The sequence below is a fragment of the Bos taurus genome, chromosome 18 (assembly GCF_002263795.3).
Source record: "Bos taurus isolate L1 Dominette 01449 registration number 42190680 breed Hereford chromosome 18, ARS-UCD2.0, whole genome shotgun sequence".
In the NCBI taxonomy this organism is placed as follows: domain Eukaryota; kingdom Metazoa; phylum Chordata; class Mammalia; order Artiodactyla; family Bovidae; genus Bos; species Bos taurus.
Window position 1 is genome coordinate 14,049,655 of NC_037345.1, and position 24,986 is coordinate 14,074,640.

At 61.1% G+C, this 24,986-nt stretch overlaps 1 protein-coding gene across 4 annotated transcripts in view; it reads right to left on the reverse strand.

Annotated features, from left to right (window-relative positions):
- The window catches only part of CBFA2T3 (CBFA2/RUNX1 partner transcriptional co-repressor 3), a 78,035-nt gene continuing 53,049 nt past the window's right edge, over nt 1–24,986 (reverse strand). For 2 of the 4 annotated variants that reach the window (XM_005218771.5, XM_005218776.5), the window contains exons 2-12: nt 20,813–20,959; nt 17,779–17,856; nt 13,269–13,510; nt 13,085–13,174; nt 8,746–8,927; nt 7,911–8,134; nt 5,294–5,379; nt 4,549–4,747; nt 4,032–4,100; nt 3,596–3,786; nt 1–2,233 (exon numbers count right to left, since the gene is read on the reverse strand). In XM_005218771.5, coding sequence (XP_005218828.1) covers nt 1,934–2,233; nt 3,596–3,786; nt 4,032–4,100; nt 4,549–4,747; nt 5,294–5,379; nt 7,911–8,134; nt 8,746–8,927; nt 13,085–13,174; nt 13,269–13,510; nt 17,779–17,856; nt 20,813–20,959 — 1,808 coding nt within the window. In that variant the 3' untranslated portion in view covers nt 1–1,933. The remainder of the gene's footprint in view (nt 2,234–3,595; nt 3,787–4,031; nt 4,101–4,548; nt 4,748–5,293; nt 5,380–7,910; nt 8,135–8,745; nt 8,928–13,084; nt 13,175–13,268; nt 13,511–17,778; nt 17,857–20,812; nt 20,960–24,986) is intronic. The other 2 variants (XM_005218773.5, XM_010814591.4) reach the window with 2 other exon arrangements.

The window sequence follows — 24,986 nt, forward strand, 5'->3', positions numbered from 1 at the left end:
TGGTTTCTCTTAATTTTTTATTTGGCAAACATCTCTTCTTTATTATCATCATCATGAATATCATCATTTGGACCTCTGCAAGGACTATATACATTCACATTATCGTATACCATTGACTTCTTGCCTCTCGGCAGGCCCCTGGGCTCTGGGTTTCAGTAGCTGGTCACTATTGCACTCCAGTCCTGGAACTTCTTACAGCCATGCAGTAAAATCCCGATCAGAGACCGTGTCTGCTGTTTATTCTCCCACTGAGTACAGATCAGAATTTCCTTATTCCTTTATTTCCTCCTTGAGATCGCTGGGGGAGCGAGTGGGATGGGGGTCAGGGTGAGGCATGGGGCGGGGACTTCAGAGAGACCATCCCCTGAGGAAGAGCTGGACAAAAATGCAGGTTTATATACAGCTGGTCAAGTCTCCAGAAGGTGCAGGGAGGGCAAATTGCTTTTCTTTGTGGGTTTTTTTTTTTCCTTTTTCTGCAAAAGTGTGAAGACAAGAGAGGGGCTGCAGGAAACACGGGGGCTGGGATGGAGAGACGGGCTGGGCGGCAGGCTTGTGTAGCGGGCAGTAGAGGTAGAGGAGGACGAGGAGGAGCAGCAGTGGAAGGCGTGGTGGCTGTCTCCTCACACTCAGAAAAGCAGTCGAGAATCAACCCGAAAGATTGTCACAGTTTTGTCTCGGAATTATATTCTTTCTCGGAAGGACACATTAGCACTTTTTTCACAAGTGGAAAGGATGAAATGTGATGGAAATTCACAGAGGGTGTGAGGACGGACAAGATACCCTTCCTGAGCGTGTGCAGATACATGCTGGGTGTGCCCCAGTGGACATGCACACACACGCTTGCACACACGTGTGGGTGCCGAGGGCCTCACTGCCCACCCCACCTGGCCCCAGCGGAGGCGCTGCCATGGAGTTGAAAAGAAAGAAGTTGCTTCCTGTTGGACAAAACACTCCAAACCCCAATACCCCATCGCCCCCCAAACAGAATCAAAGCAAGAGAAAAGACGGACATTGGAACAAGCCCAGGCGTGGAGGAAAACAGTGAAAAACATCCTTTGGCAGTGACAACAAAATTTTGGATTTTGACTTCTTGTGTATGTTTTTTGGATTTCCTTTGGAGCAGAGGTGTGTCCGGCATCCTTGGCTAGCTAGCTGGCAAGGTAGTTTACAGGTATGCTTCCTTTCAGTTCAGTTCATTTCCGTCGCTCAGTCATCTCTGACTCTTTGCGACCCCATGGACTGCAGCATGCTTCCTTTACCTTTTTTTTTTCTTTTTTTAAAAAAACTTTTTGGGTTTCTACTTAAAGCCAAAGAATTTGACATTAAAGGAGAAAAAAATCTGAAATGAAAAATTACGACTTGAGTCTGACATCTTTCTCACCAGCCTCACCGCACTGGCCACACACCCCTGGGGCGGTTTCCATGAACTGGCGGCTCGGATCTCCGGCTATGAAAGAACAGTTTTCCTTTTCCCTTTTGAATCAGGCAAGGGGAGAAAACCCCAGTTTTCTTTGTCCATTTCTGAGTAGCTCTCTTGCCACAAAGTCCCCCAAAATTCTTCAATGAAAATATAAGCCACCAAACAATTCGATTTTTTCATTGAAGAGAAAGTATGTGAAAGTCATAAAGAGATAAAAACAAGACAGAGAGCGAGACAAGGAGGGAGAGGCGGTTGTAGACGAGCTGGTCACCTCTGGCCAGCATCCATCCGCCACCTAAAGTTCAGCTGGGGGCTTCTGAGGATTCGGAAGAGGTCGAGGTGTGATCGTCAGGTAGCTGAGGAAGTCGTGTGGATGCAGTCTTGTTGGTTCTGTTTTCTTTTGGAGAGAAGCAGTAGCAGCGGTGACTCCCATGGTCGGCTCCCAGGGCTGGGTGCGCATCCTGCTGGGCCGGGCGGGGCTGGGCAGTTTGATGGACATCAGGTCCTGGCAGGTCAGCGGGGCGCTGCGTCCAGGGGGCCAGGTGGGCCAGGGGAGCCGGGGCGGGAAGGCCCAGTGGAGCCCGCCTCGCTGGGGCTGGCAGCGGCTGGGGGCAGGCAGGGGCCCAGGCCTGTGGCAGTGTCGGACTGTCCGGGCACAGGCTCAGCCACGGCGGCCGCGGGGCCCTGCAGGCTCTGTCCGCACACATGGTGGTGCTTCTCCCAGTCCTTGTGCTGGCAGAAGGAGCCGCAGTAGCGGGCCGCGTTGCAACCGCTGCACGTCTCGCTGGCCTTGCGCCCACAATTCCAGCAGCTCTGGAGGTGAGGGGGGACGATCAGGGTGGCCTGGGCTTGCCCCGTTTCCCCCAAGCACCCACCCAGCTGCAGACCAGGCACACACTCCAAACACACCGGCTCAAACCCAGCCAAGGCATCACCAAGCAAGAAGAGAAAAAAACTCCGCTCCCAGGCTCGCAGGTGATCCTCTGCAGACAAGGCCCCTTGGCTGGGCCACTCTTGGGGGACAGGTTCCCACCACCCCAGCCCACCCCAGACAGGTTCATGGTGTGCCATGGCCCCTTCCAAAGGGGATCTTTCAGTAATCCCTCCTAGCACTGACAGGGCTTTGATACCAGAATGTCACAGTCTGGGCAGAGTAAAGGGGCGGTGAGTGCCCACAGCTGCTGGAGTCCTTTCCCTACCACTGGGCCTCTGCTTTTTTTTGGAACAAGCAATGACCCCAGCCACCCACGTGAGCAGAAGGTGGGCAGGGATTCTACCTTCAAAAGGCCGGAGGCAGCAGCGTGGGCTGTAGGGTGGGGAAGCCAAGCCACCCTAGGAGGAAGGACCACGTGCCCAGGCAGCCTCCCGAGCCTCCTGCTGGCCACCCTCTGCAGGTGTGCCCCCAGCTCCCGCCCTCGCTGCTCCCTGCATTCCTGCAGGCTCACTCCCTCCAGGACTGCCCGGACGGACGACCCTGCTTATGGGCTTCCCTGACACCCACCGTCCCCCCCATGCACGTCCATGGCCTGAAGCAGCACAGGCCATACTCCTGCGTCCCCACTCCCTTGGCCCCTCAGACCGTCAGGTCTTTCTGCTCCAGCTGAGAGCGCAGTGGAAAAGAGATGCAGATGGGCACCACCTGACCGGAAGTCATCTCCTCATTCCCTCTCAGGGCCGGCCCAGCACAGACAGGCCCAGGGGATTTTGGAGAAGTGCCCTCCTTGAAGAGAGTCCAGGGGCCCCTGAAGAGGGCCGCACCCTTCTCTTCACCTCTCTGCCTTCCGAGCCATTCTCAGACAAACAGAGAATGTACTTGGTCACTCAGGGTTCCCACCCGCCCTTCTGGACCAGTCCAGCCCCCAGACACACAGGTGCCAGGACGGTGACTTGTGCACCCTTCTGCTTTCATGGGTCAGAGAGATCATGGGCTTTGGTGTCAGCCAGCCTGGGTTTGAACAATGGTCCTGCCACTTCCTGGGCAGTGACCTGGGGTGAGCCAGACTCTCTCTGGAGGCCTCAGTTTCCACATCTGTACAATGGGAACACCCACAGGATCCAGCTCACCAGGCCACGTGGAGTCAAGAGGCCCTGGGGCTGCACAAGGTCACGTGGCTGGGAGGTGGTGGAGCCGGGGTGGCGCCCCGAACTGGGGGCAGGGGTGGGGGGCGGCCCTACCTCGCTGGAGTCCTCCTGCTGGTTGACCACAGTGAGGGCGTCCTCGGATGCCTGCCGCCGCGCCTCGGCCAGGGCCCGCTCCATCTTGGCCCGCTCTGTGCTGATGAGCTCGTGGGCCTTGCGCTCAGCGTCAGACACGGCTTTCTGCAGCTCTGACATTGCCTGCCGCTTCACCTCGTTCACCGCCTCCTCTGAAAAGGACACCTTGGGCTGTTCGTCTCGTGCGCCAGCCCAGCTGGGTCTCCCCTGCCCACAACCCCAGAGGGGGCAGGCAGGCATGGTTATGGGGGAATCTCCAAAGCCTGCCCTCTACTGTGTGCAGAGCACCACACCCTAGAGGGTGGAGAGTCGGTCAGCAGGCCTGGGAAGGCCCTGCTGGGCCCCTCCAGCATACGGGGAGGGCGGGAGTCTGGGGCTCCAGGCCATCCACACTCACCTGCCTTCCTCCAGATCTCCTCGGGCATGTAGCCGGACAGGGTCCGAGGCATGAACTCCCGGTGGACATCTGAAACACAGGGGCACCAGCGTCACACACAAGACAGGGCCACGCCCTCTTGGGCCCTGGGGGCAGGGTGTGGGAGTGATCTTGGGGGTCCCTGAGGTACACAAGGGGGAAACCCTGTCTCTGCAGCTGGTGGAGGCGGGAACAGAGCAATGTCATGAAGGGAGACTGTCGGGGTCAACGGGCCTTGGATTTGACTGGGAGCTGGGCCGAGATGGCCTCTCTCAGGTTCCACGGTCATCAGGCCCCCCGGGGGCCTCCCAGTGCCGAGACCCTGTCCCATGGGAACCAAGAACTGGTCCTCCCTGCAGGTCAGGCAGTGTGTGTGCAACAGAAGACCTTTCTTCTTCAGGTGGGGCGATTTGGGTGCTATTTCCCTGCAGGGCCATGACCAGTGATGGCCTGGCCCCTGATCCCCCTGCTTCGGCCCCACACGTGCCCCCCAGCACACCTAGCTGAGCACCCTCTGTGCCCACGGAGCTGCCGAGGGGCCTGGCAGTTGGCCCAGGGCCCTTCTTGCTGTCCTCTGCCACGTCGCTGCAGCGCCGGATCCAGTGGTTGAGCTCCTCGCGGTCAGCCTCCTGGCAGCGGCGCAGCACGGTCAGCGACCGGCGCGTCTTCTCGGCCATGTCCATGATGCAGTTCAGGAGCTGTGGGCGCCCAAGGTGAGTAAGCCGTGCGCAGAGGACAGCTGGGACACTGTCCCACACTCCGGCCCGGTCCACCCGACCGTGTGACCTGCCCACGGCTCTTGACGCATTGGCTGGAAAACCCATTTCTGCTGCTGTGAAAGATCCCTGAGCACCTGGACAAGGACTGGGGAGGCACCCAGGGCTCCCACTGGTGGGGAGACTGTCCAGGACCCAGAGCTGGAGCTCTCCTTGCAGCCCTGGAGTCGCGGTCTGCCCTGTGGAGCAGAGGGGTCAGCGCTGCTCTGGGGACCGCCCTTTTCTTGGGCTCCCCTCCCCAAAAGGACGCGGGGCAGGCATGACCTGAAAATGGTGTTGAAGAGGTCCAACCCTTATGGTCAAGGGAGACAGTTCATGGTGGCCCAGGGGGGAGTGTTCTGAGGGCTGGCCAGGAGTGCAGGGGAAGCAGAGGTGTGGGCACAGCGGCCTGCCCCTGTAGCCCCTGCAGATTGGGCAGAGCGCCTGGGAGTGGCTGTGGCACCCCGTGGCCTGAGCCTGGACACTCACGTTATTGAGGTGCTTCCACTCTTCCGCCCACTCGCGCTCCGTGAGCCTGTGGTCAATCACTTCCTCAGGCCGGGATCCGTGCATTGCTGAGGAGGGAGAGGAAGCTCAGGCCCGGCTCCTGCTAATCAAGCCACGCCCCTGCTCACGCCCCCACCCCAGGTCCCGCCCACGGGCTGTGCCCTCCTAGGGAAAGTGGGGAGGTGAGGAAGGGAATCCAGGGCTCTGAGCCTCTCTCTGCCCACCGCCCTGGGTGGGGTGGGTCAGGAACAGGCCTCTCCTCTACTCATGCTTGAGAGGAAGAAACCAGTGTCCCCATCCCTCGCTTTGACTACTCCTTCTCCCCCAAATCCAGCCACTCTCTCTTTCTGCCCCCTGCTGCCAGAGAAGTGTCCGTGAACCTCACTTAAGGGGTGTCTCCACTGCTCAGGGTCTCCTTGTGGCTTCCTGGCTTCAACTCACACTTTACTGCTTTTTCTGAGCTAGCTGAACTCCTATGCGCCCTCCAAAGCCCAGGTGGCAGGCTCCTTCCTCCTCAGCAGCCTTGGGCTCCCAGATTTCCTTGAGCCCTATATATCTCTGGTTGTTTAGTAATCACAGGTGCTTCCTTGTTTATTCTCAATCACCCAGCAGACTGTGTCAGTCCACAGGGCAGGGCTGGCAAGGCCTGTTCCCCTCTGTGGGTTGAGCTCCTGGGCTGAGCTCCTGCTTGGTAAGAGGGGTGCATGGCTTAATCTGCTGGGCCTCAAATGAGCAGCTCCAAGTGTGCTCTCCTGGGAAACAGTGGGGCTTGGAAAAGTCAAAAGCCCTGGCACTCATTCCCCATGGGGCCTAGGCCCCTTGTCTTACCCGTGGCCTCAGTTTCCCAGCCTCCCTGCCTCCCTAGTGGGAGGGGAGAGTCCCTGGTGTGGATGGAGGAGGGCTCTGTACTTAGGGCTTTATCCATTCATCCCTGCTTCATCCTCTGGGGGAGGGGTTCCTGCCATTATTTCCACTTAACAGATGAGGAAACTGAGGCTGGTTAAGGGGACATGTTGATCAAGGTCAAGCAAGGTCGACTGGCGCTGGGGCTGTGCTCTTAGCCACTGGCTGGTACAGCTCCAGGGACTGAAACAATGGGATGCCCCCACCCCATAGTCAGAAACAAAACAACCATGAGCTGAGAAATTCATGCCAGAAGGGCAGCATCTGGCGTTCTCACAGCTTCTCCTCTTATACTACTTGAAATACCGAACACGATCACCCTCACTGTGACCCAGCATGCTCCATGCTTCCTGGGCTGGGGTCTACTTAGGCCTTTCTTGGTCCCCAAACCTGAAATGCCTCCTCAAATTGCAGCTGAGGTGGGAGGTGGTAGCCACAGGCCGCTGTCCACCCACCGCCCTGCCCTGCTGCCCGCAGAGCTGGGGCCCGCGCCAACGCCCCAACCAAAATAGTGGCTGAGATCTGCCTGACAGCTGGCGTTTATTTTTGCGTTAGCAGAAGCGGATGGGAATTAGCACCTGCCTGACCCTGCTGTGGGGAGCCAGACACTGTCACCTGCTGCCTGGGCCCAGGCCCTGGCAGCTCCCATAGGGAGGAGGAGGGGAGACGGCCTGATAAGGGGCAAGGCCTCTGCTGACCCTGCCTCCGGGCCCCCGGTTGGTGTGCTGGGCCTCCGTCTCAGGGGCAGCCTTTGCAGGCTGGTCTTATTCATCTCTTTGACCAGCACAGAGGAGGCTCAGAAGGCCAGTCGTCGTTGCTAGGCAACTTTGGGCATGTCCATTATCCCTCCGGGCCTCAGTCTGCCCATCTGTGATGTGGGCAGGCTAACACATGACACAGGTGTATCAGAACACGTTGGGGATGCCGCCTTCTGGAGCCCAGTAAAGCATACAGTGCCAACCAGACTTCCACCAAGAGCTGTCACCCTGCCGCCAGCACAGCTGGGCCCTATGGCACCCACTCTGGACCCAGCCCTCTATTAACCCCTCATGCCCCAAGGGCAGGGCTGCTAATCAGCAGAGAGGCTGCAGGTGTGCAGGGGTTGGGGGGGCTGTGACTTGCCCAGGGGCACACCTAGGGAATCTCAGAGCTCAGAGGACCAGGCAGTCCTGCCCCTAGGGGTGTGGCCCCAGTGCCCAGTCTCTCTCATCTCCCTCCTCTGCTCAGGGACCACCCCCTACGGATCTGGTGTTTTGGTGTTGATGCCCATCCCGTTAGAGGGCAGAACTGGCTGTGTGTGATCAGCGGTGCCTTCATGTTCCCTTGGGGCACCCAGGCCTTGGAGGCGAGGCCACAGCTCCTATGACTTGGGGACCCCCACGTGCCAGGTATTTCCTGGTTACCATGCACCCCGAGAGGCTCTAAGTCCCCCAGGACAGGTACCCCTGCAGCCATGGTGCCCCTCCCTCCATGGGGAAGGGTCTTCCTGGGCCTGGGGGATGTTGGGTTGCCCCCAGGACAGAGTCTCAAAAGATGACTGTCTCTCAGGCTTCCAGGCGCAGCCCAGCTGGGGTGGGGCGCAGATCCTTCCTCTGCACCGTATTCTCACGTCCATCCTTCCAGACAGACATGTCCAGGTGGCGCCCGCCTGCAGGTACACACAGCCGCCCGGGCCGCCCCTGCCCACACCACTCACCCAGCTGCCGATGGCGCTCCCGCAGCTCCCGGGGGTCAAGGTGGCGGTAGGAGTCCCGGAAGTGGTGGGCCATGGCCATGTCCTCCAGGCGGTAGTGTGGGGGCGGTGGCGGATGGGGCAGCCCATTGCTGGGGCTGTAGCGCTGGGCGGGGCTCAGGGTGCACGGCCGTTTGCTGAGGTGGTCTGGGTGCAGTGGGTCCCGGTCTGACCCATTCTCTTTGGTCCTGGTCCAGAGAGCAGGTGGGGATAGTGGTCAAGGGACCACGAGCCACGGACCCAGGGGAGAGAGGGAGGCAGGGGCGTGGACAGTGTGAGCGAGCGGGAGACAGACCTGCCCACTGGGGGCCTGGCTCCCCCTCTCCCCTCCTTCTCAGGGGTGTGGGCTCCTGGGACTTGGGAGTCAGGGTTCTTGGGTCTTCTTGGAGAGAGCAGGGAGAGACAGCCTTCCTGGCAGCAGGACACACACCCGCGCTGTGACCCAGCAGTGGGCATCAGCCCAGGCATCTGGGGACCTTGGGTTGTTGGACGCTCAGGCACACCTGCAGGGAACTCCTGCCAGGTAGACTCTCCTGCCTCCTCCCTTGTCCCCCCGGGGTGGGGTGAGGGGCATCTGAGTCCTCAGGAGGCCTCGCCACGGCCGGATAGCATGGCCTCCCGGTGGTCAGCCTGTGCAGTTAAGGCTGAACTTGACCAGCCCAGTGGCTGCAGCCACAGAACACAACACGGTTTCCACCTGCGTTCTCAGCCCTGGCACTGGGCGCCCGCTGAGCCTTGGCAGGAGGGCAGCTCTCAGGAGTCAGAAGGGGAGGGCGCTGCCTGTTGCGCCCCTAGGTACCTGTCGGGGGTCCTCCTCTTGCCGTTGTCGTTAACCTCCAGCAGGAGCTCCGAGGAGTCGACAGGGGAAGAGGCGTCAGCATCCAGCAGGGCTTGCTCGTGCTGGGCCAGGTACTGTGCAGGGCTCTGCTTGGCCAGACGGGCACAGTGCAGGAGCTCCCGCTGCAGCAGGGGCAGGTTAGCCTGCGGGGAGGGTGGGACCGGCTTGGATTGGCTGCTGGCTGAGGTCAGGGCACGAGTGTGCTCAGATGTGAGGCAGGGAGGCCAATGGCCAGCCTTGCTGTGTGACTTTGGGCAAGATGCACGACCTCTCTGGGCCTCGAATTCCTCTGCTACAGCTTGGGAATGAGGGCAAGACCATGCCCCTAGGGGATGTGGGTTTTTCTTCCAATCACTAAACTCCCTTCTGCTCCGGCATCAGGAGGTGAGGAGGGCTCCTCCTCAGGACCCACTGCCTGTACCCGTGGGAGCAGGTCTTGGGTGAACCCCTCTCGGAGGAGGGGGTGAGGCTCAGAGCGGAGGGGCGGCCCCCAACTCGACTTGCACCATGGAGGAGCAGGACTCCAGCATGCCTGCCCCAGATGGCTGGCCCCTGCCTTCCCACTTCCTGTGGGTCCCCAGCCCGGCCTGGAATGAAGGCTCTGTGTGCCCACATCACTGAGGTGACATGTGGTCACCTCCCGGGGGAGGGGGGGTCTGGACATGACCACTTGGCTCCACATTTGTGGGTTAGGGCACCACAGCACAGGAGGGCGTGGTGTGTGTGGGGTGGGTACAGGATTCGAATGCAGATCTGGCCTGCGACAACCAGACGTGACCGCTGTGCCCTCCAGCCTCTGCCCTCACCAGGCTCTGGGCCTGCCAGCTGGGCCGCAGGGGGCTCTGTGGTCTTCCCAGAACCACCACTGGGTGAGGGGTGCAGGCTGGATGGGGGCCCAGCGGCAGGTCGCTGGGGACAGCCAGAGTTCTGAGTATTTGTAAATAAATGCAGTTCCTCAACTTTCTCATGGTGTTTCCAAGCTGCCTCGTGGCCCCTCCCACCTCCGCCTCCCCAGCCCCCGCCCGCCATCCACCCGGACGGATCAAGCAGCCGATGCGTTTTTGTGAAGCAGCACCGGCTGCCAGGCCTGTTTTTCTATTTGGATAGCTGAACAAGGGCCAGCCCGCCATCTGTTGAACACGTTAGGAGCATGAGCTGGGAAAGGAGGTCCCGGGAGATCGGAAGACGCCAAACCTCCTCCCTCCCGCTCCTCTCCCGGCACAGCAGGGCGGGGACAGCACGGCTGGCCACTGGCTGCCCGCCACCCATGGAAACATCTGGATTCCTGGCCGGCTGGGGCCAGCTGGGAGCGGGGGCCCTGGGCAGAGGGCCGGCCGGGTGGGTGGCATCTCCTGGCTTCTGGAAAGCCCACCACACAGCCACGCAGAGTGTCAGGCTCAGGAGAGGATGCAGGGCTCCTGGGGCCCCAGGCTGGGGGAACAGGGACCCCAGGCCGGAAGAAATGGGTAGAGATTGGGGAGCCTCATGTCCCTCCAAGACAGCAGCCCGAGTGCTGTCTCCAGAACTCAGGATGCCTGGGATGCCTCACTGAGATGTGAACGCTGCTCTGCCCCTTGATCAAAGGCTCCACCCTGCCCTCTTCCCAGAGGGGAACTCAGGCCGGTGTCAGTTGAGCAGATGTCTCTCATGTAACGAGGGTTTATGATGTTTCCATCATCTCCACTGCACACACAGCCTGCGTGACTGGGGGCCCTGTGTCAGCCCACCCTGGCTATGCTGTGTGACTGTGGGCAGGTCACTTAACTTCTCTGATTCCTGCCTCACCTGCAGCTGGAGCTTCGAGAAGCTGTGGCTCCTCCCATTCCTCGTGTGAGTTAAGACCAGTCCCACCTGGGGAGGTGGGTGGTCACACCCAAGGGACCCGGGAGGGAACTGGGAAATGGGGGTTTCAGTTACCCAAGGGCAGAGCTGGTTGTGAGCCTGGTGGACCGGATGCAGCTCCTGCCTCTTTCCTGGGAAATGGCCCGGGGAGCCACCATGCAGGTGCACCATGGTGGGCCTGGGGGGCCATCAATTCACTGGAAGGCACTGTCCCTGCTGCTCCAGGTCACAGGCGGGAAAACTGAGCCCCCCGCACAGCAGGCCGGCACACCCTGCAGGCTCCCCAAGGCACTCTGCATTCTGAAGAGGCCAGTGTTCTACAGTGAATGGGGGTCAGGGGAGGGGCACTCCCTGGGCAGGGCTCTGGCTGGTGCCTTGTCCACAAGACCAGGGAACAGGCCTGATCTGCCCAGAAGCCCCATGTCAGGCAGGCGAGTAGACTCTGTCCCTGACAGCACCTTGGTCTAGGGCCCTGGGCAGGGCCATGGGCATTCAGTGTGGCCAGCACTTCCCTCACCCCAGTTGCCCGTTACTGGGAGGGCAGTCAGGGCACCAGAGTCCTGACAGCCCCATGGCTGTGCTGTGGGCAGAGGGGACACCGAGGCAGGCGGTGCCAGGTTGGGTGTGTCCCTGAGAGGAGGCAGGGGGTGGCCGAGCTCAAGGGGCAGGAGGCTGTGGGCCTGGTTGGGTGAGAGCGGGGATGTGTCGTGTTTTCCCTGCTCCTGGATAAATGTGGGCAGCTGACATGGGGGGGCGACATCTGCTGTAAATATCTGATCTGACAGAAGCAGGCGCACGGTGTCCCCAAAGATGGGGAGCGAGGAGTCAGCAGTAAGTTGAAAGGAGGAGCGGGAAGGGCTCCTGATGAATGCAAACGACTGCCAGATGGGGAAGCCTGGACCCAGCTCAGCGTGAGCTCAGCAGGGTGTGGGCGGAGGACAGGAAGGCGAGTAGAGGCAGCGGATGTGGGGGCATGATGTGGGGTCCCTTCGGAGCAAGGTGCGGGCCTGGGGCACACCCTGTGCGGGCCGGGGGGCTTGGAGTCAATGGATCCTAGTACCCCTCCACAGGCGGGGGCCTCAGTTTCCCTGCTTGTTAACTGGGCACAGTGGCAGCGTCTGTGTCGCCCCCTGAGGGCTCCTGGGGGCTTGGTGGGGGCAGCTGCAGAAGAGTCTTGCAGGGGACACCTGTCTGTGGAACCCCTGAAATCCCCAGATGAATGGAGCACATGTCAAATTCTTTGCCTGATCGCTCCCTACCACCTTCCCAACAGCCAAAGAATGGCTCCCAAGTTCCAACCACAGACACGGAGGCACTCCATTAGTGGGACTCGCTGGGCCCAGGATCACAGGGGCTAAGTGGCAGGATCAGGGCTTGAACCTGAGTACATCTGCTCTGGCCTGTCCCCTGGAAGGCAGGCCCCACCAGGGCACAGCGCACATGGAGGGATGAACCCACGGCTGTGAGCATCACTGTGGCCCAGGAAACAAGAGCCCGAGGCGGGGATGTCAGCCACACTCAGGGCGGACGCTTCCCAAGTGCGCTGTGGAACCTGACCTGGGGAGGTGAGAGAGCAGAGGCGCCTGTGATCAAATACTTTTGGGGAGCACCTTGTCTCTATCCACTCTGGGGGATGTGCGGTGCTCACAGGGGAGTGAAGGCCCTGAGAAGTCCTGCAGGGCAGACTTGGGTCTGATGCTGTCTGCACGCACACTCCTGGTTTTGTGCAAAAGCTTTGCTCGATGCTTTGTTCAATGCAGATTCTGACTCGGGGCGTCTGGGTGGGGGCCCAGAAGCATGCATTGCTCACATGCCCTGGTGTAGCTGCCACCAACCCAACATCAACTGCTCCTGCCGAGAGGCCCTGGGCCACTGTTCATCTTCCCTGATGACCACATCAGGTGGCTTCCCAACTGACACCCAGTCTTACCCATCTGTCTGCTCACTTACAAGCCTGCGGTCTGTCCACTGTCCTGATCCCCTCACTGTTCCAGGCACAGGATCGCAACACAGCAGGCACACACACCCCCCCATCCCCCACCTCAGGGCCTTTGCAGGCCTACCCCTGCCTCAGGGCCTTTGCAGCCATGCTCCCTGCTCCCTGGAAGGTTCTGCTCCCCGCTCTCCTCCTTCATTGAAATGCCCCCTGCCCGCAGCTCCACAGAATCTATGACAGGTTGGCTAGCACACAGCAGTTGCTCAGAACATAGCTGTTGAGAGGCTGAGTGTCCTGGCCACTAACTGCAGGACTGGTCCTGGGAGCTGTATGTCAGAGCCTGGGGTCAGGGGAGGACGGCTCCAGCCCAGCAGCAGGTTTGAAGCAATCAGCCGACGGGTTAGCACTGCTCTCCCTGGGGGGTGGGGGATTAGAGTTTTGAGGGTGGGGCTGATCTAAGCTGGCTGAGGACAGACTCAGGCCTCCTGGGGCCTCAGGGTGGGGAGGAGGTTTGGTCCCTACCTTCAGGAAAGGGATGACAAATGGCCGCAGTGGGAAGTTGGTGGCCTCCTGGAGCTTGGAGTGGAACTCCTCGATGGTCAGCGTAGAGTTCTGGGGAAGAAGACGCTTGGCTTCAGCCTGGGGAGGGGAGGGCAGAGACCGAGGCTGGCCCGGCCTAGGGCCACCGCATCCCCACCCGACTCACCACGAGCCCCAGCACCAGCGTGCGCACGCGCTCCCCAATCTCTGGGGAGATGTCGCTGCCGAACTGTTGCAGGGTGGCCAGGAAGCGCTTGAGCTTGCTGAGCTGCCGGGCCCCGCAGGCTGGGGGCAGCTGCTGCGTGGATAGTGCGGCTGTGCATGAGGTGGCCGGGCCATTGCTGAAGCCGTTGGGTGTGGACGGGGCGCCGCTGATGGCTGTGGGCGAGTGGCTGCTGCCATTCATCACTGCGGGGGGAGGGGGTGAGGATGCAGCAGAGCGCCATGGACTCCACAGACACCCTTTACATACATGCAGACTGGGGCTCCGGTGCAGGGAGGAGCCGAGAGTGGCCACCCTCCAGACGTGCCCCCGCTCAGCTGTCCTTTGGCCTTGCTCTGGGCTGTGTAGTCAGGCCCTCCATACCCGGAGGGGCCTGGGCCCTCCCACTGCCTGGCACCCATGCATCTCCGTGAACAGGTGGAGGGGCTTCCCTTCCATCAGGCTCTGCTGGCCCATCTTCTCATTCCCCTGAAGGTCAGTGACCCTCATACCCGCCATGATGGCCCCAGGCTGTGTCCCAGTGCCTACACAGGCCCCACTGCCTGCATGAGGGCCCCAGTGCCAGGCTGACGGGGCTCAGGGTGGGCCAGAGGAGCCCGGACCCCAGGACAAGCTGGGCTGGATGCTGGCAGGGGCTGCTGCATGGCGGACATGTGTGCCCATGGGCCCTGCTGTGTGTGGAGGACAGGCTGGTGACCCGAGGGGTCTTAGATGAGCTTGTGCAGAGCTCCGGGAGCAGCACAGTGGGTCCCAGGGTGACAGACACTAGGGTGCTGTGAAGTGGTCCTGGGGCAGGACCATAAGCTCAGGGGAGCCTATCCCCAGGGGCAGGGAGTCCTCCCATGCCTGGCCACATGCAACCTGTCTCCTGGCCTCAGAGCCTGCACAGAGGTCAGGGGTAGAGGGCTTCCAGGGTCCTTGATGACAGGGGAGGGGGCTCTGGACATGGACACCTCTGGGAGTCCTGCAGCGCAGCTCATAAACTCAGCGGTCACTCACACCTCTGCAATCTGCTCCTTCAAGTTTGCACACTCGGCCTGAGTGTGCTTGCCCGCCAGCTCCTCCCTACGTGACCCTCCCCCTCACACATGCCCTTCATTCCCCATGCCCTCCCTCCCTTAGCATCTTTGCACGCACACTCTTACAACATACCAAATACACGTGCACTCATGCTCGTATACATATACATACACGTACACACAACACACACATGCTTGCACACAGGCCTATATGCACCACACACACACACACATGTAAGTGCACATGGACATAGTGCACACCCCACATGCACAAAGATGTATGTATGTTCACACACAGGCACACAGACACCACAAGCATACACCCCCATACACACCTGCACACATGTACACCTGTGTGTGCACATAGGCATGATGCAGTGCAGCCCCACAGCACACACGCATGCACGTGCACACACAGCACACACCTGTGCACACCTGCACAGTGAACACGTGCATGTCAGCATGATGCATACATGCACACACCTGCACAGCACACACACATGCACCAACATGATGCACACACACCCACATGGTGCACACACATGCACCAACACAGTACACATGCACCCGCATGGTGCACACACACATACATGCCCACAGAGTGCACGCATGTGCGTGCCTACACAGCACACGTATATGTGCACACGCATACCTCTCACTCGCTCTGCTGTGGTTCCCAGGCTGGCCCTGCCCCTACCCTGTCCCCAACCCTCCCCGGGCCTTGTCTGGCTGGGTCTGTGCAGAGGCCGTGCGCTCACACCTCATGGCGGGGATTCTGGGGGTGCTCAGAGCCGCTGCTCCCTCAGGGCTGCATTTCTCTGAGGCTCCAGCATCCCCTGGTGATGAGGGAGCAGGAACCCTTTCCTTCACGATTGGGACGTTGCTGAGCTGGGCTCTGGGAAGTGGCCCCTCCAGAACAACCACCTACAATCATTGTTTACTTGGCCACCTTGGATGGCAGGAGTGTCAGTTTGCCCCTCCAGACCACACAGCCCTGCCATCCTGCCCTGGCTCTGGGGGTGACCTCTGCGGACCGTCTTGGCCTTGCCAGCCTGGAAGGGCGGGAGCACGTGAGGTGGGGCCACACGCCTGCCCCCCTGCCCCGGGCCTCGGCTCTCCCAGGGCTTGGCTCTCCAGGTCCCTGTTACCGGCTCCAACCGCCCCTGCAGGCCCAGGGGACAGAGTTCCCGCTGTCTCCAGCCCCCCTGGGCTCTGGAACTGGCCCACCCTGTTAACCCCGAGTCTGCTGTCTGGTTGGCTCTGCCCACATCTCCAGCTTCCATGACCCCTTGCCTGCAGCGACACCCGCAAACACCCTCCTCCCCTCACTGAGCAGCAGGTCAGGGACCACCCCCTAATCCACAGACGGTGGGCCTCACGGTCCCTGCACCCTGAATGCGTTGTTTAAGGTTGCCTTTTGCCCTCAGGTGCCCCGGCACCGTGCCGCTCCTCAGCGGCAGGCTGACATGGCCCTGCCCCCCAAGTGCCCTGGTCAGGAGTGGACGTCCCGAACCAGCCCAGATGTGCTGTGGGGGTGAGACTTGGTCCTGGCCTCAGTTTCTTCATCTGCAAATGGCCCTTGGCCCGAGCCAGAGGTGGGGTCTCGGGGCCGGGAGGACGGTTTCTGGCCTCCTCTGTCTCATGCCCCTGCTTGTAGAACACAGGTCATCCTTCTCCCACCAGAAGGGGCTGGAAATGCTTGACCTGACTGCTTTCACGTGCTGGGTGATCGCTCATCCAGAACTGGCCCCCACTTGACAGATGTCTGGGAACCACTGATTGAAGGCCAGGTTCAGCACCAAAACAGACGTGCCCCCTGCATGTCCTGAGGAGGGCTGGCTGTAGGCAGGGGGCCTGCTCTACCCCTCGGCCCCATCTTCCACTTGGCCCTTGGTGCTGCTGCTCCCTCCCCTGGAGATGCAGTACGGGTTGAACTCTGTTTGCTCCCGATGGGCTGGGGGACCCTAGGAGCCCTTTCTAGAACCCACAGGTGACACCCTGGCTCGGGGACAACCCTGAGGACATTGTGCCTCATTCCGGGGGTCCCTCTTGCCCGGGGATGGGTAAGCTCCAGACACAGACAAGAAGGGCCCCGTCCCTCATCCTCTCCCAGGATCCGGGGACCAGAAGACCCCACAGTTGTGCTACTTTTCTCTGTCCCTTCAGAGCTCCACTGATCCCCTTGGTGGACACCAAGACACACACACACCCCGACTGGGACTGATGACAGCCACTGGCGGTCACCCAGACAGGCTGGGGGTGGCCTGCTGCATGGGGACCTCACCGCAGCAGGGCCTCCTGGTCAGTCGCAGCAGAGCTGGGCCGTCACTTGGGGTCTGGCCTTCCAGGGGCTTCAAAGACCTGTGGCTGGCCCCGCCGCCTGGGCACCCCCCCGGTGGCCCCTGGCCCAGCCTCTCTGTGGCGCCCTTACCCGCTGGCCTTCGGTGCCTGGTCCTCCCGTGGCTGGCCTGCCCTCGCTCGCCGAGTTCCCTCCCGGGCTGCCGGGCAGTCTCAGCAGCTTGCTAAAGAGACGCCGAAAATAACCCCCGGCCACAAGTGCTTTCATTCCCACAACAGGTGTGTTACTAAGATAGACCACACGTGTCCCAGCCGAGGTTTTTGGGGGCATGGAGCAGCACCCCCATGGCTCCCCCAGGCCCAGAGCCTGGGCGGGGTGAGGGGGAGCTTAGGATGAGGCATCGAAAACAGCCCCTCCCGCCAGCCCCCCACCCTCCTTCGGGCACCATCCTCCTGGCCACACAAAGCACCCAGGCCTGGCAGTACCGCAGCTGCATGGACGCGCCGGGCCCCAAATGAGGTCACACACCTGGGCTTACATAGCTGCACGTGCAGGCTGATACACTCCCAGCATCACCCTGCACGAGCCTCCCCTATGGCACCAGCTGCAGCCCAAGCTCTGTGATGGGAATGTCCACTGGTGACCAATACCCGTGGAGCACCCTGCATGTGCCAGGGACTCCCATGACATGACCAGCAGCACCCTGGGGCTCCGTGTCATTGCCTCAGCGCTGGGCCCATGACTCCTTTTCTACAGGTGGGGTTCCCTGCCCGAGGACATAGTGCCTGGAAGGGTAAGAGCGGGGTCCACCCTGGGAGAGGGTGCAGACTTGCTACTGGCATTCAACCATTCTGCAACTCTGGGACCCGCCTGATTCGCCCAGTTCTGAGTCAGGGAGATGGGGGCTCAGAGAGGCCATCCACCTGCCCAAGGTCACAGTGTGTGGGCGGCAGGGCTGGGTGTGAACCCGGTCTGTGGGCTGCAGACCCCACTGCTCAGTCCTCCTGGTCTGCCCCTGGGCCCTTGTTCCCTAAGGGAGGCAGGCCTAGCATGGCAGATGCAGGGGGCGCAGACAGGGCAGTGGGCACTGGGCAAGGACCTCTGGGAGACCAGTGGTTTTTGTTATTTTACTTACAGAGACAGACCATAGACCATTTTAAGCAGCCATGAAAACGGCCATGGGGCAGAGACATCGCAGGCCCGTCCTCTCGATCTGTAAGCAAAATAAGAAAAACACGCTGTGAGGAAGGAGGCTGGGCTCCAGACCCTGCCCGGGGGGGTGTCTGCAGCCAGCCCCTCCCCTGCTTCTCGACAGCGTTTTGGGGGTTGGGCCTCTGTCATCACCTAGGGCCAGTCCACTCCCTTCTCTGGGCCTCAGCTTCCTCATCTGTGAAATGGGTGGATCAGGGATCTCCTGGGGCCACTTTTGGTGGGAACTTCTGGGGCTCAACCGGAATTCTGGCTCCTCGTGGGCATGAGGGGACACCCTGGCTCTTAAACATCTGTTTCTGGAAGGTGCCTGGTGATCCCACTTGGCACCATCCTCAGGGACCTGGAGCCCAGGCTGAGGGGCTTGGGGTTTCCATCGACAGACAAGCCAATGGTGGTTCCAAAACAAAGGCCAGGTCTGAGCTGCCGTGAAGGGTGGAAGCACCAAACAGGAAGAGAGATTTGATTTGTCTGAGCTGAGGTCAGTGGACAAAAGCCACAAGGAGAAAAGCCGTACCACCAAAAACAGAGAGTGTGCCCCCTGTCGCAGGGGGTAAGGGCAAGATGGAGTGTTTGCCCCTTAAGGGTCCTCCCAGCTGCAGAATGGCTCCTCACATCCCTCCCCAGAGTTCTCTTGGCACTCCTGCCACCTTCCTGTGGCCACGCCACAGCTTCAACTCCAAAATAAATTTGTGCCCAGGGCAGTCACTGGGCAAGAAAAAAACCACAGCCCTCAAGCTGTGGCTCCCAGTCAGTCCCTGGTCAGCTTGGCTTGCAGGTCGGTCCTGGGGCAGCGGGGGAGGTTCTTGGCAGGAATCTACGCGGAGTGCAGAGGATCCATCTACGCTGGGCACCACCAGCCAGGTGCACAGATGAGATGAGATGTTAACCTCACGTTAACATCCTGCTTTCAGGGAATTCCAAGGGTTAGGGAACAAACCTGAGGCCACCCCAGAGGCAGCCTGACACTCAGACAAAAGCTCCCAGCGGCCAGAGGGAACTAGGTGTCGGCTTAGAGAAGAAAGACCCGTTCTCTCACAACCTGCATGTTCTGAACAGAGCCAGGACCCCGGCCAGAGGGGATGGACCCCACGCCACACACGGGCCTGCCACTGCATATCTGTTCACCAAGCCCGGTGGCAGCCCACCCCAGCCCCATCCACAACCTGGAACATCTGGTTCCCAGACCAGCGCCTTCCGGAACATGGGCTCCTGGACTGAGAAGAAAAGCAGGCCACAGAGCCACGCCCATGAGGATCGGAGACCCTGGCTCAGAGCCCTTGGCCAGACCCTCCAAGGGTCCACTGGTCTCTCCCACTTGGAACCAGACAACAGAGTGGGGCGTCATCATCCCAGAGGGACCTGCTGCTGCCCCGTCAGGAAAATTCCTTTTCCCGCCTGGGCTGCACGGACACCCTGGGCTGCATGGATGCGGGTGAAACTCGGCCAGGCCGGAGCCTCACCTCTCTACCAGTGAGGCTGGACAGGGCAGCTGTAGTCAGTAGACAGAGATCGGCCCGCAGTTCAGCCCGAGGTGAGGACTGACTCTTCTGAAGAAGAGGGAGGGGTGACCGGATGGCCAGAGTCCCCAGGTGAGAACAGTGAGTGAGCCAAGTCTGGCCACCTCTGGCCCCTCCTGTGTGGCCAGTGCAGGCCGGGCACCTAGGGGTGGATGGCAGGGCCCTGTCTTGAGGCAGGAGGCAAGTGTGGGGACACGGGCTCATCCCAGTGTCCATCATGTGTGGGGCCCCTGGCTCAGACTGACCCCACTGGGGAGAGGTGCTGGAACTGTTTGTGCCAGACAGTCCTGTGTTCAGCTGGCCGCACCTGGGAGCAGGTGGCATTTTCCTGTTTACCAGCAGAGACCAGCATCCTGCAGCAAGGGACCTAGCTGGACCCCTCGTCCAGATGGGGGCCACTGCCCAGCCTCTGATGGCAGGACCAGCACCATTCACAACCAGGAACAGATGGAGCCAGGCCAGGGCCTGGGCTCTGGGAAGAGACATGGACCCCAGTGAGCGGGGTGGGGCCTGAGGAACCTGGGGGTGGCCAGGGGCCACCAGGCTGAGGAACTGAGATTCCTGCTCCAGGGAGGGGCTTCATTTGGGTCCAAAGCCTGGGGAAGGGAGCCCCAGTGCAGGGCTTTCTGTCCTCTGAATGTGTGGGTGGGAAGGCACGCGGAACGCCCAGAAACACTTAGGACACATTGCTGAGCCCCTGGTCTTAGGGACAGGGAACATTGTCCCCCACACAAGCACAAGCCGGGGGTCTCCTTCCCAACTGCTCCGACTCAAAGGCCCAGGGCTTCAGGGGTGGCTGTGGACTCCGCAAGCCCACCTATACCTGCTGTATGCACCAAGATGCTCAACCATGGCCCAGTGCCAGTGAGGCACCACCTTGGGGTATGGTCTGCCTATCATGTTGCTGGCAGCTAAGGCCCTGCAGACCCAGTTCCTGGCCCACCCACACACCTGGCTCAGGACTGGCCGCAGAGCTCTTCCAAGGCCAGAGATGCCTCCAATTGCCCCTTCAGGGGGTGCAGGCCAAACAGGATTCGCCCACATGCAAGTAGTCTGCTGTGTGACCACGGAGAAGTCCTCGTCCCTGTCTGAGCACCGGTATAGCAGCTAACCTTGATGGAAGGTTTACTGTGTGCCCACCCTGCTGAGAACTATTAACTCACTCATCCTCACAGCAGCTCAGTGAGGCAGGGCCACAGCCAGCCCTGCTTTCCCAGTGAGAAACGCCAGGCCCAGAGAGGTTAAGAACTTTGCCCAAAGCCATACAGCTACCAAGTAGAAGAGCTGGGTCTGAACCATAATGAGATCCTCCCTCTCAAAGGCCCAACGAGGGGGCGTTTACAGGTCCAGGTGAAAGGTCGGACCTCAAACGACTCAAGGGATCCCCCAGAGGTGACTCACCCCAGTGCCCCCTTGAGACCCAGCCCTGGGGTTACTCACTTGTGTGGGGCGTGAAGGAGGGGTGTCGTGTGGCCCCCTGGGATGCGGCAGGCGGTGGGGGCGGCATGCTGGGGGGCGTGGCCCGGGGCTGCGTCTTCACCTCGGCCGGGGAGTCGGGCATCGCGGTGGCCTTCTCCTTCCTGTCTGCTGTGGGCACCACCGGGGGTGGGGGACGGAAGAAAGAGACAGAGAACAGGTTAGTCAGGCCAAGGGGTAGAGGGGTTGGCACAGCCCAGGCCCACCTGGTTCGTGGGTGAGGCCTCAAGCAGCTGGAGACCGGGCAGGGGACACTCTGCCCACAGCCCGCCCTGGAGAAGCCTCAGGTGTGCTCACAGGTGGCTGGCATCCCACCCACCTGGGATCAGACAGCAGGATGGGTCAGCCGATTTCAGGCACTGGAGGGCATAGCTTCAAGAACCCGGGCAGCTAGAACAGGCCTGGGGTTCTCATTGTGGGGGTGGCCCTTGGGAGCTTGGGTTTTCTCAACTGCAGACCAGGGAGTTGGGGGCACCCCCTGAGGCTGTGGTGCCCCCACTTCCTCAATTAGAAGCTCCTGGAGGGCCTGTGTGGACGACCTCCCCACCCCCATTTCTGATTTTGCAGGTGCGGGGCTGGCCTGAGACTCTGCATTCCTAATAGGATCCCAGGGGAACCCCCGCTCAGAGACACCCTAGCATTATCCATTCTAGAGCAGAGGCTAAAAGGCACGTCTGGGGGTCTTCCCCGGGGAGAAGACTGGGAGGCGGGAACCTGTATTTTCACCATTTCCTGGCCCAGGCAACCCCTGGGGACCAGCCAGGCCAAGGACACATTCGGTTTCAGGCCATTCTAGGCCTGGCCATCCAAGTGTGGTCCACAGAGCAGCAGGTCCTGCCCCGGACGCTGTGTCAAAGATTCCACAGAATCCCGCTGTGTCAAAGATTCGGATGCTCTGCTAGGAGTCAGGGGTGTGGAGACAGGGTGGAGACATGGAAAGACCCCGGCCTGACGTGCCCCCGAGCCCCTGGGCCCACAGAGCAGGCCCTGGGAAAAGGCCTCTGGGTGACTGACCGTCCACACGATCCCGAGGCAGCAGCTGCCTAGGTATTCTCAGCTGGGGGAGGGAGCGAGCCTCTGGGCCGCCCCCCACCCTACCCGCTCCCACCCCAGCTCAGCGTCAGCCAGCATCAGGCGACCACAGAGACCTGGGAGGGCAGCTGGGACTACAGGTGGGCGTCCCCGCCCATTACAAACTGGCCAAGCCTGTGCTGCCCGCCCTTCACCCCCGCCACTGCCCATCCTGCTAACCCTGATGGGGTCTCACCGGGAGCCAGGGGGTGACGGGGCTGGGCTGGACACCTGTCAACCCATTCACTTCTTCCCCTCCTCCTCCCAGGGGCCCCATGTGATCTGGGCCACCTGCCTCCATGGACAGTGACTGCAACAATAAAATGTTTGTGTCCCAGACTGAGCAGACCTCCTTCATTGCCCCCACATCCTCCATACCGGAAGGAGACACCCACAGCACCCCGGGGCCCCTGGGGTTGGAGCAGAAAGCCCCCTCCTCGCTGGCCCCACAGAGGGGGAAGCAGGCGGTCACCGGCAGCCACCGGGCCGCACAGCACCTGCTGTGCCCTCAGCTGTCCCCCCGCCGCCAGGCGCCCTGCCCCCCGCCGCCGCCTGTCAAGAGCTGACGGCCGGGCACACGTGCGCTGCAGCTGTGCGGGCCTGTCAACACCATGCCTGGCTGCAGGGCCGGTGGCCAGTCCCCAGTGACAACCAAAGAAGGCAAACGTGGCCAGCGCCACAGGCCCTGGGCCACCCCTGTGGGGTGCAGTCCTGCCTGTCCTGGCCAGCCCTTCATCTGACCAGGCCACCCTGGGGCAGGCAGTCCCGCCAGCAGGCTGTCCAGGGAGGGTACTCAGGACGCCAGGCTGGGACGCTGGGGACATGGCCTGTTTTGACCTTTCCAAGCCCTTCCACACTGGGGCTTCGCTGGAGTGTCACAGGTGAAGCAGACCAGAGACCCTGGCTCAGGGGGCATAGGGGAGGGGTGGACTGAGTGTGCCTGTGTCTCATGGAGCCTCTCACCCATCCCTCAGGTGTCCACGGACCCTGAGGGCGAAGCTCCAGGCTGCCTACCTATGGAGGAGACATGCCTGCACTTGGCAGATGAGTCATGGCTCCTGTTATCCTCAGGAAACCCAGCACGGGGAATGCTGCTTCCAGCCCCATTTTACAGGCACAGAGAGGTGCAGCCATCTGCTAAGGGCACACAGCATGTATGGGTGCGTCCCTGCAGGGCATGCAAGTCCGCAGGGTTTCAAGGACTGGTTTGCATCAATGCGAACTCTCCTTGCAGGAGAGGAATCAAACCCAGGTGGATGGAGGCTGCAGGTTAGTGGGGGTGCATCCCCACCTCCCACACTGGGCCTTGGGTCCCTGGGCTGCACACAGTGGGGCCACGGGTGCAGGAAGCCTCACATATGTTGAATCTTGTTTGAGTCTGGCTCTATTGCCTGCTGGCTGTGTGATGTAGGGCAAGTCACTTCACCTCTCTGAGCCTTTCTACTCCTCTGTAATGGATGATGGTGAGCTCTCAATGCAATCAAGAACAGTTTATGAAGCAATGCAAGTGCTAGAACCCTGCTCTTGAGGTTGGCCTCGGCCTAGATCCAAAGCAGAGCGTGCCGGAGGCCTCAGGGAAGAGCAAGGGTGGTGTGACGACTGCAAGGAACAGAGTGCACGGGCCTCTCTCTAGTCGTGCAAAGAATCCAGACGAAGCTGGCGGGTAGTAGGGAGCCCGTGAGGGTGTGCACAGGCATCGCCTCTGCCGCCTGAACCCTCAGCAGCTTCCACTGCACATGGGGCTCCCCGGGGCCTACCCCCAGCCCTCCTCCCACCACACCCATCTCCTCACCCACCCCTACACCCAGAGCTGTGGTTCCGAGCCCCCACCTCCCCCCATCTCCCCTTCCCTCCTGGGTCTTCAGCTCTGACCTCACGTCCTCAGGAGAGGTGCCCCATATGAGGGTCTTTGGCTCCCCTGGAACGTGATCCCCTCTGAGACGACCCTGCTTCCTGACCGCTGCCCCCCGGGCCCAGGGTCTCTGGCTGGGCTGGCACTTCCAGAAGGCTGCCCGTGCACATGCCGGAGGCCAGGGGAGGACTCAAGAGTGAGGTCACTGCTGGGCAGCCCTCTGAGAGGAGGGGCTCCCTGCTCAGAGCCTGGATGGGGCAGGTCAAGGGTCCTGGCTGCCCCAGCCCCAAGGTGGACCGACCTGGGGGGCTGTGGATGCAACCATAGCTCACCCTGGACACTTGCCTCCTCAGGGCTGGCCAAGCGAGGACAGTAGGGTGTGAGGGGGCTAGAGGCCCACCCTCCAGACGAGCGGCCGCCTCTAAGCTGGGCTCCTCGTGTCTACATGGGCACACTTGTCACCCACCTCCCGGGGTGCAACATGGGTCAAATGAGATGGAGAAGTGTGCTTAGCAGAGGGCAGGGCACCCACCATGGTCGCACCATCATGGTGGCAGCTGTTAATTGCTGTTATTAATTACTGCCCTCTCTCCACCTCTGCAGCCCTGCCTGCGTGTGGAGGCCAGGCCTGCCCGTCTGCCAGCCTGCATGGTCTGAGGGCACATGGCTAACAAGCTGCCAGATGGGCAGCCTCAGTCTCCTGAGCACCGGCCTCCTGACCAGCCCCTAGCTCCTTCTAAGGCCCACAACCCCCAAGGGTTCTGGCACAACCTGACTGCCTGTCTGGCCGCCCTATAGGGCCACCCAGGGGGGACCCTGAGCTCACAAACCAGCGTGAGCAGGAGCTGGCCAGGTCGTGGGGGCTGGGGAGGGGCCCACTGAGTGGTGCTGAGGGCCAGGAGGGGGGCAGCTCCCACCGCCGTGAAGACTCCTGAGGGTGCCAGCATGGTCAGCTGGGCACAGCTCCCGGTGAGGTCCAGACTCCACCCAGAAGCCTGAGCTGGCCGTGTGGGGCCGCTCTCTCCCCTCCCCCATTCTTAGGTCCTCTGCCCTCCGGGGTCCACTCCCAGGTGTCCCAGCCCCGGGGGAGCTGGGTCCTGTGCCCTGCACGTCCACGCAACCTCTCATTACACCCTCATGCCCTCCCCAGAAAGCGCCGTCAGTCCCTGTGCCTGCCTGTGAGAGACATTAGACACGTCTGTGGGACACCCCCCC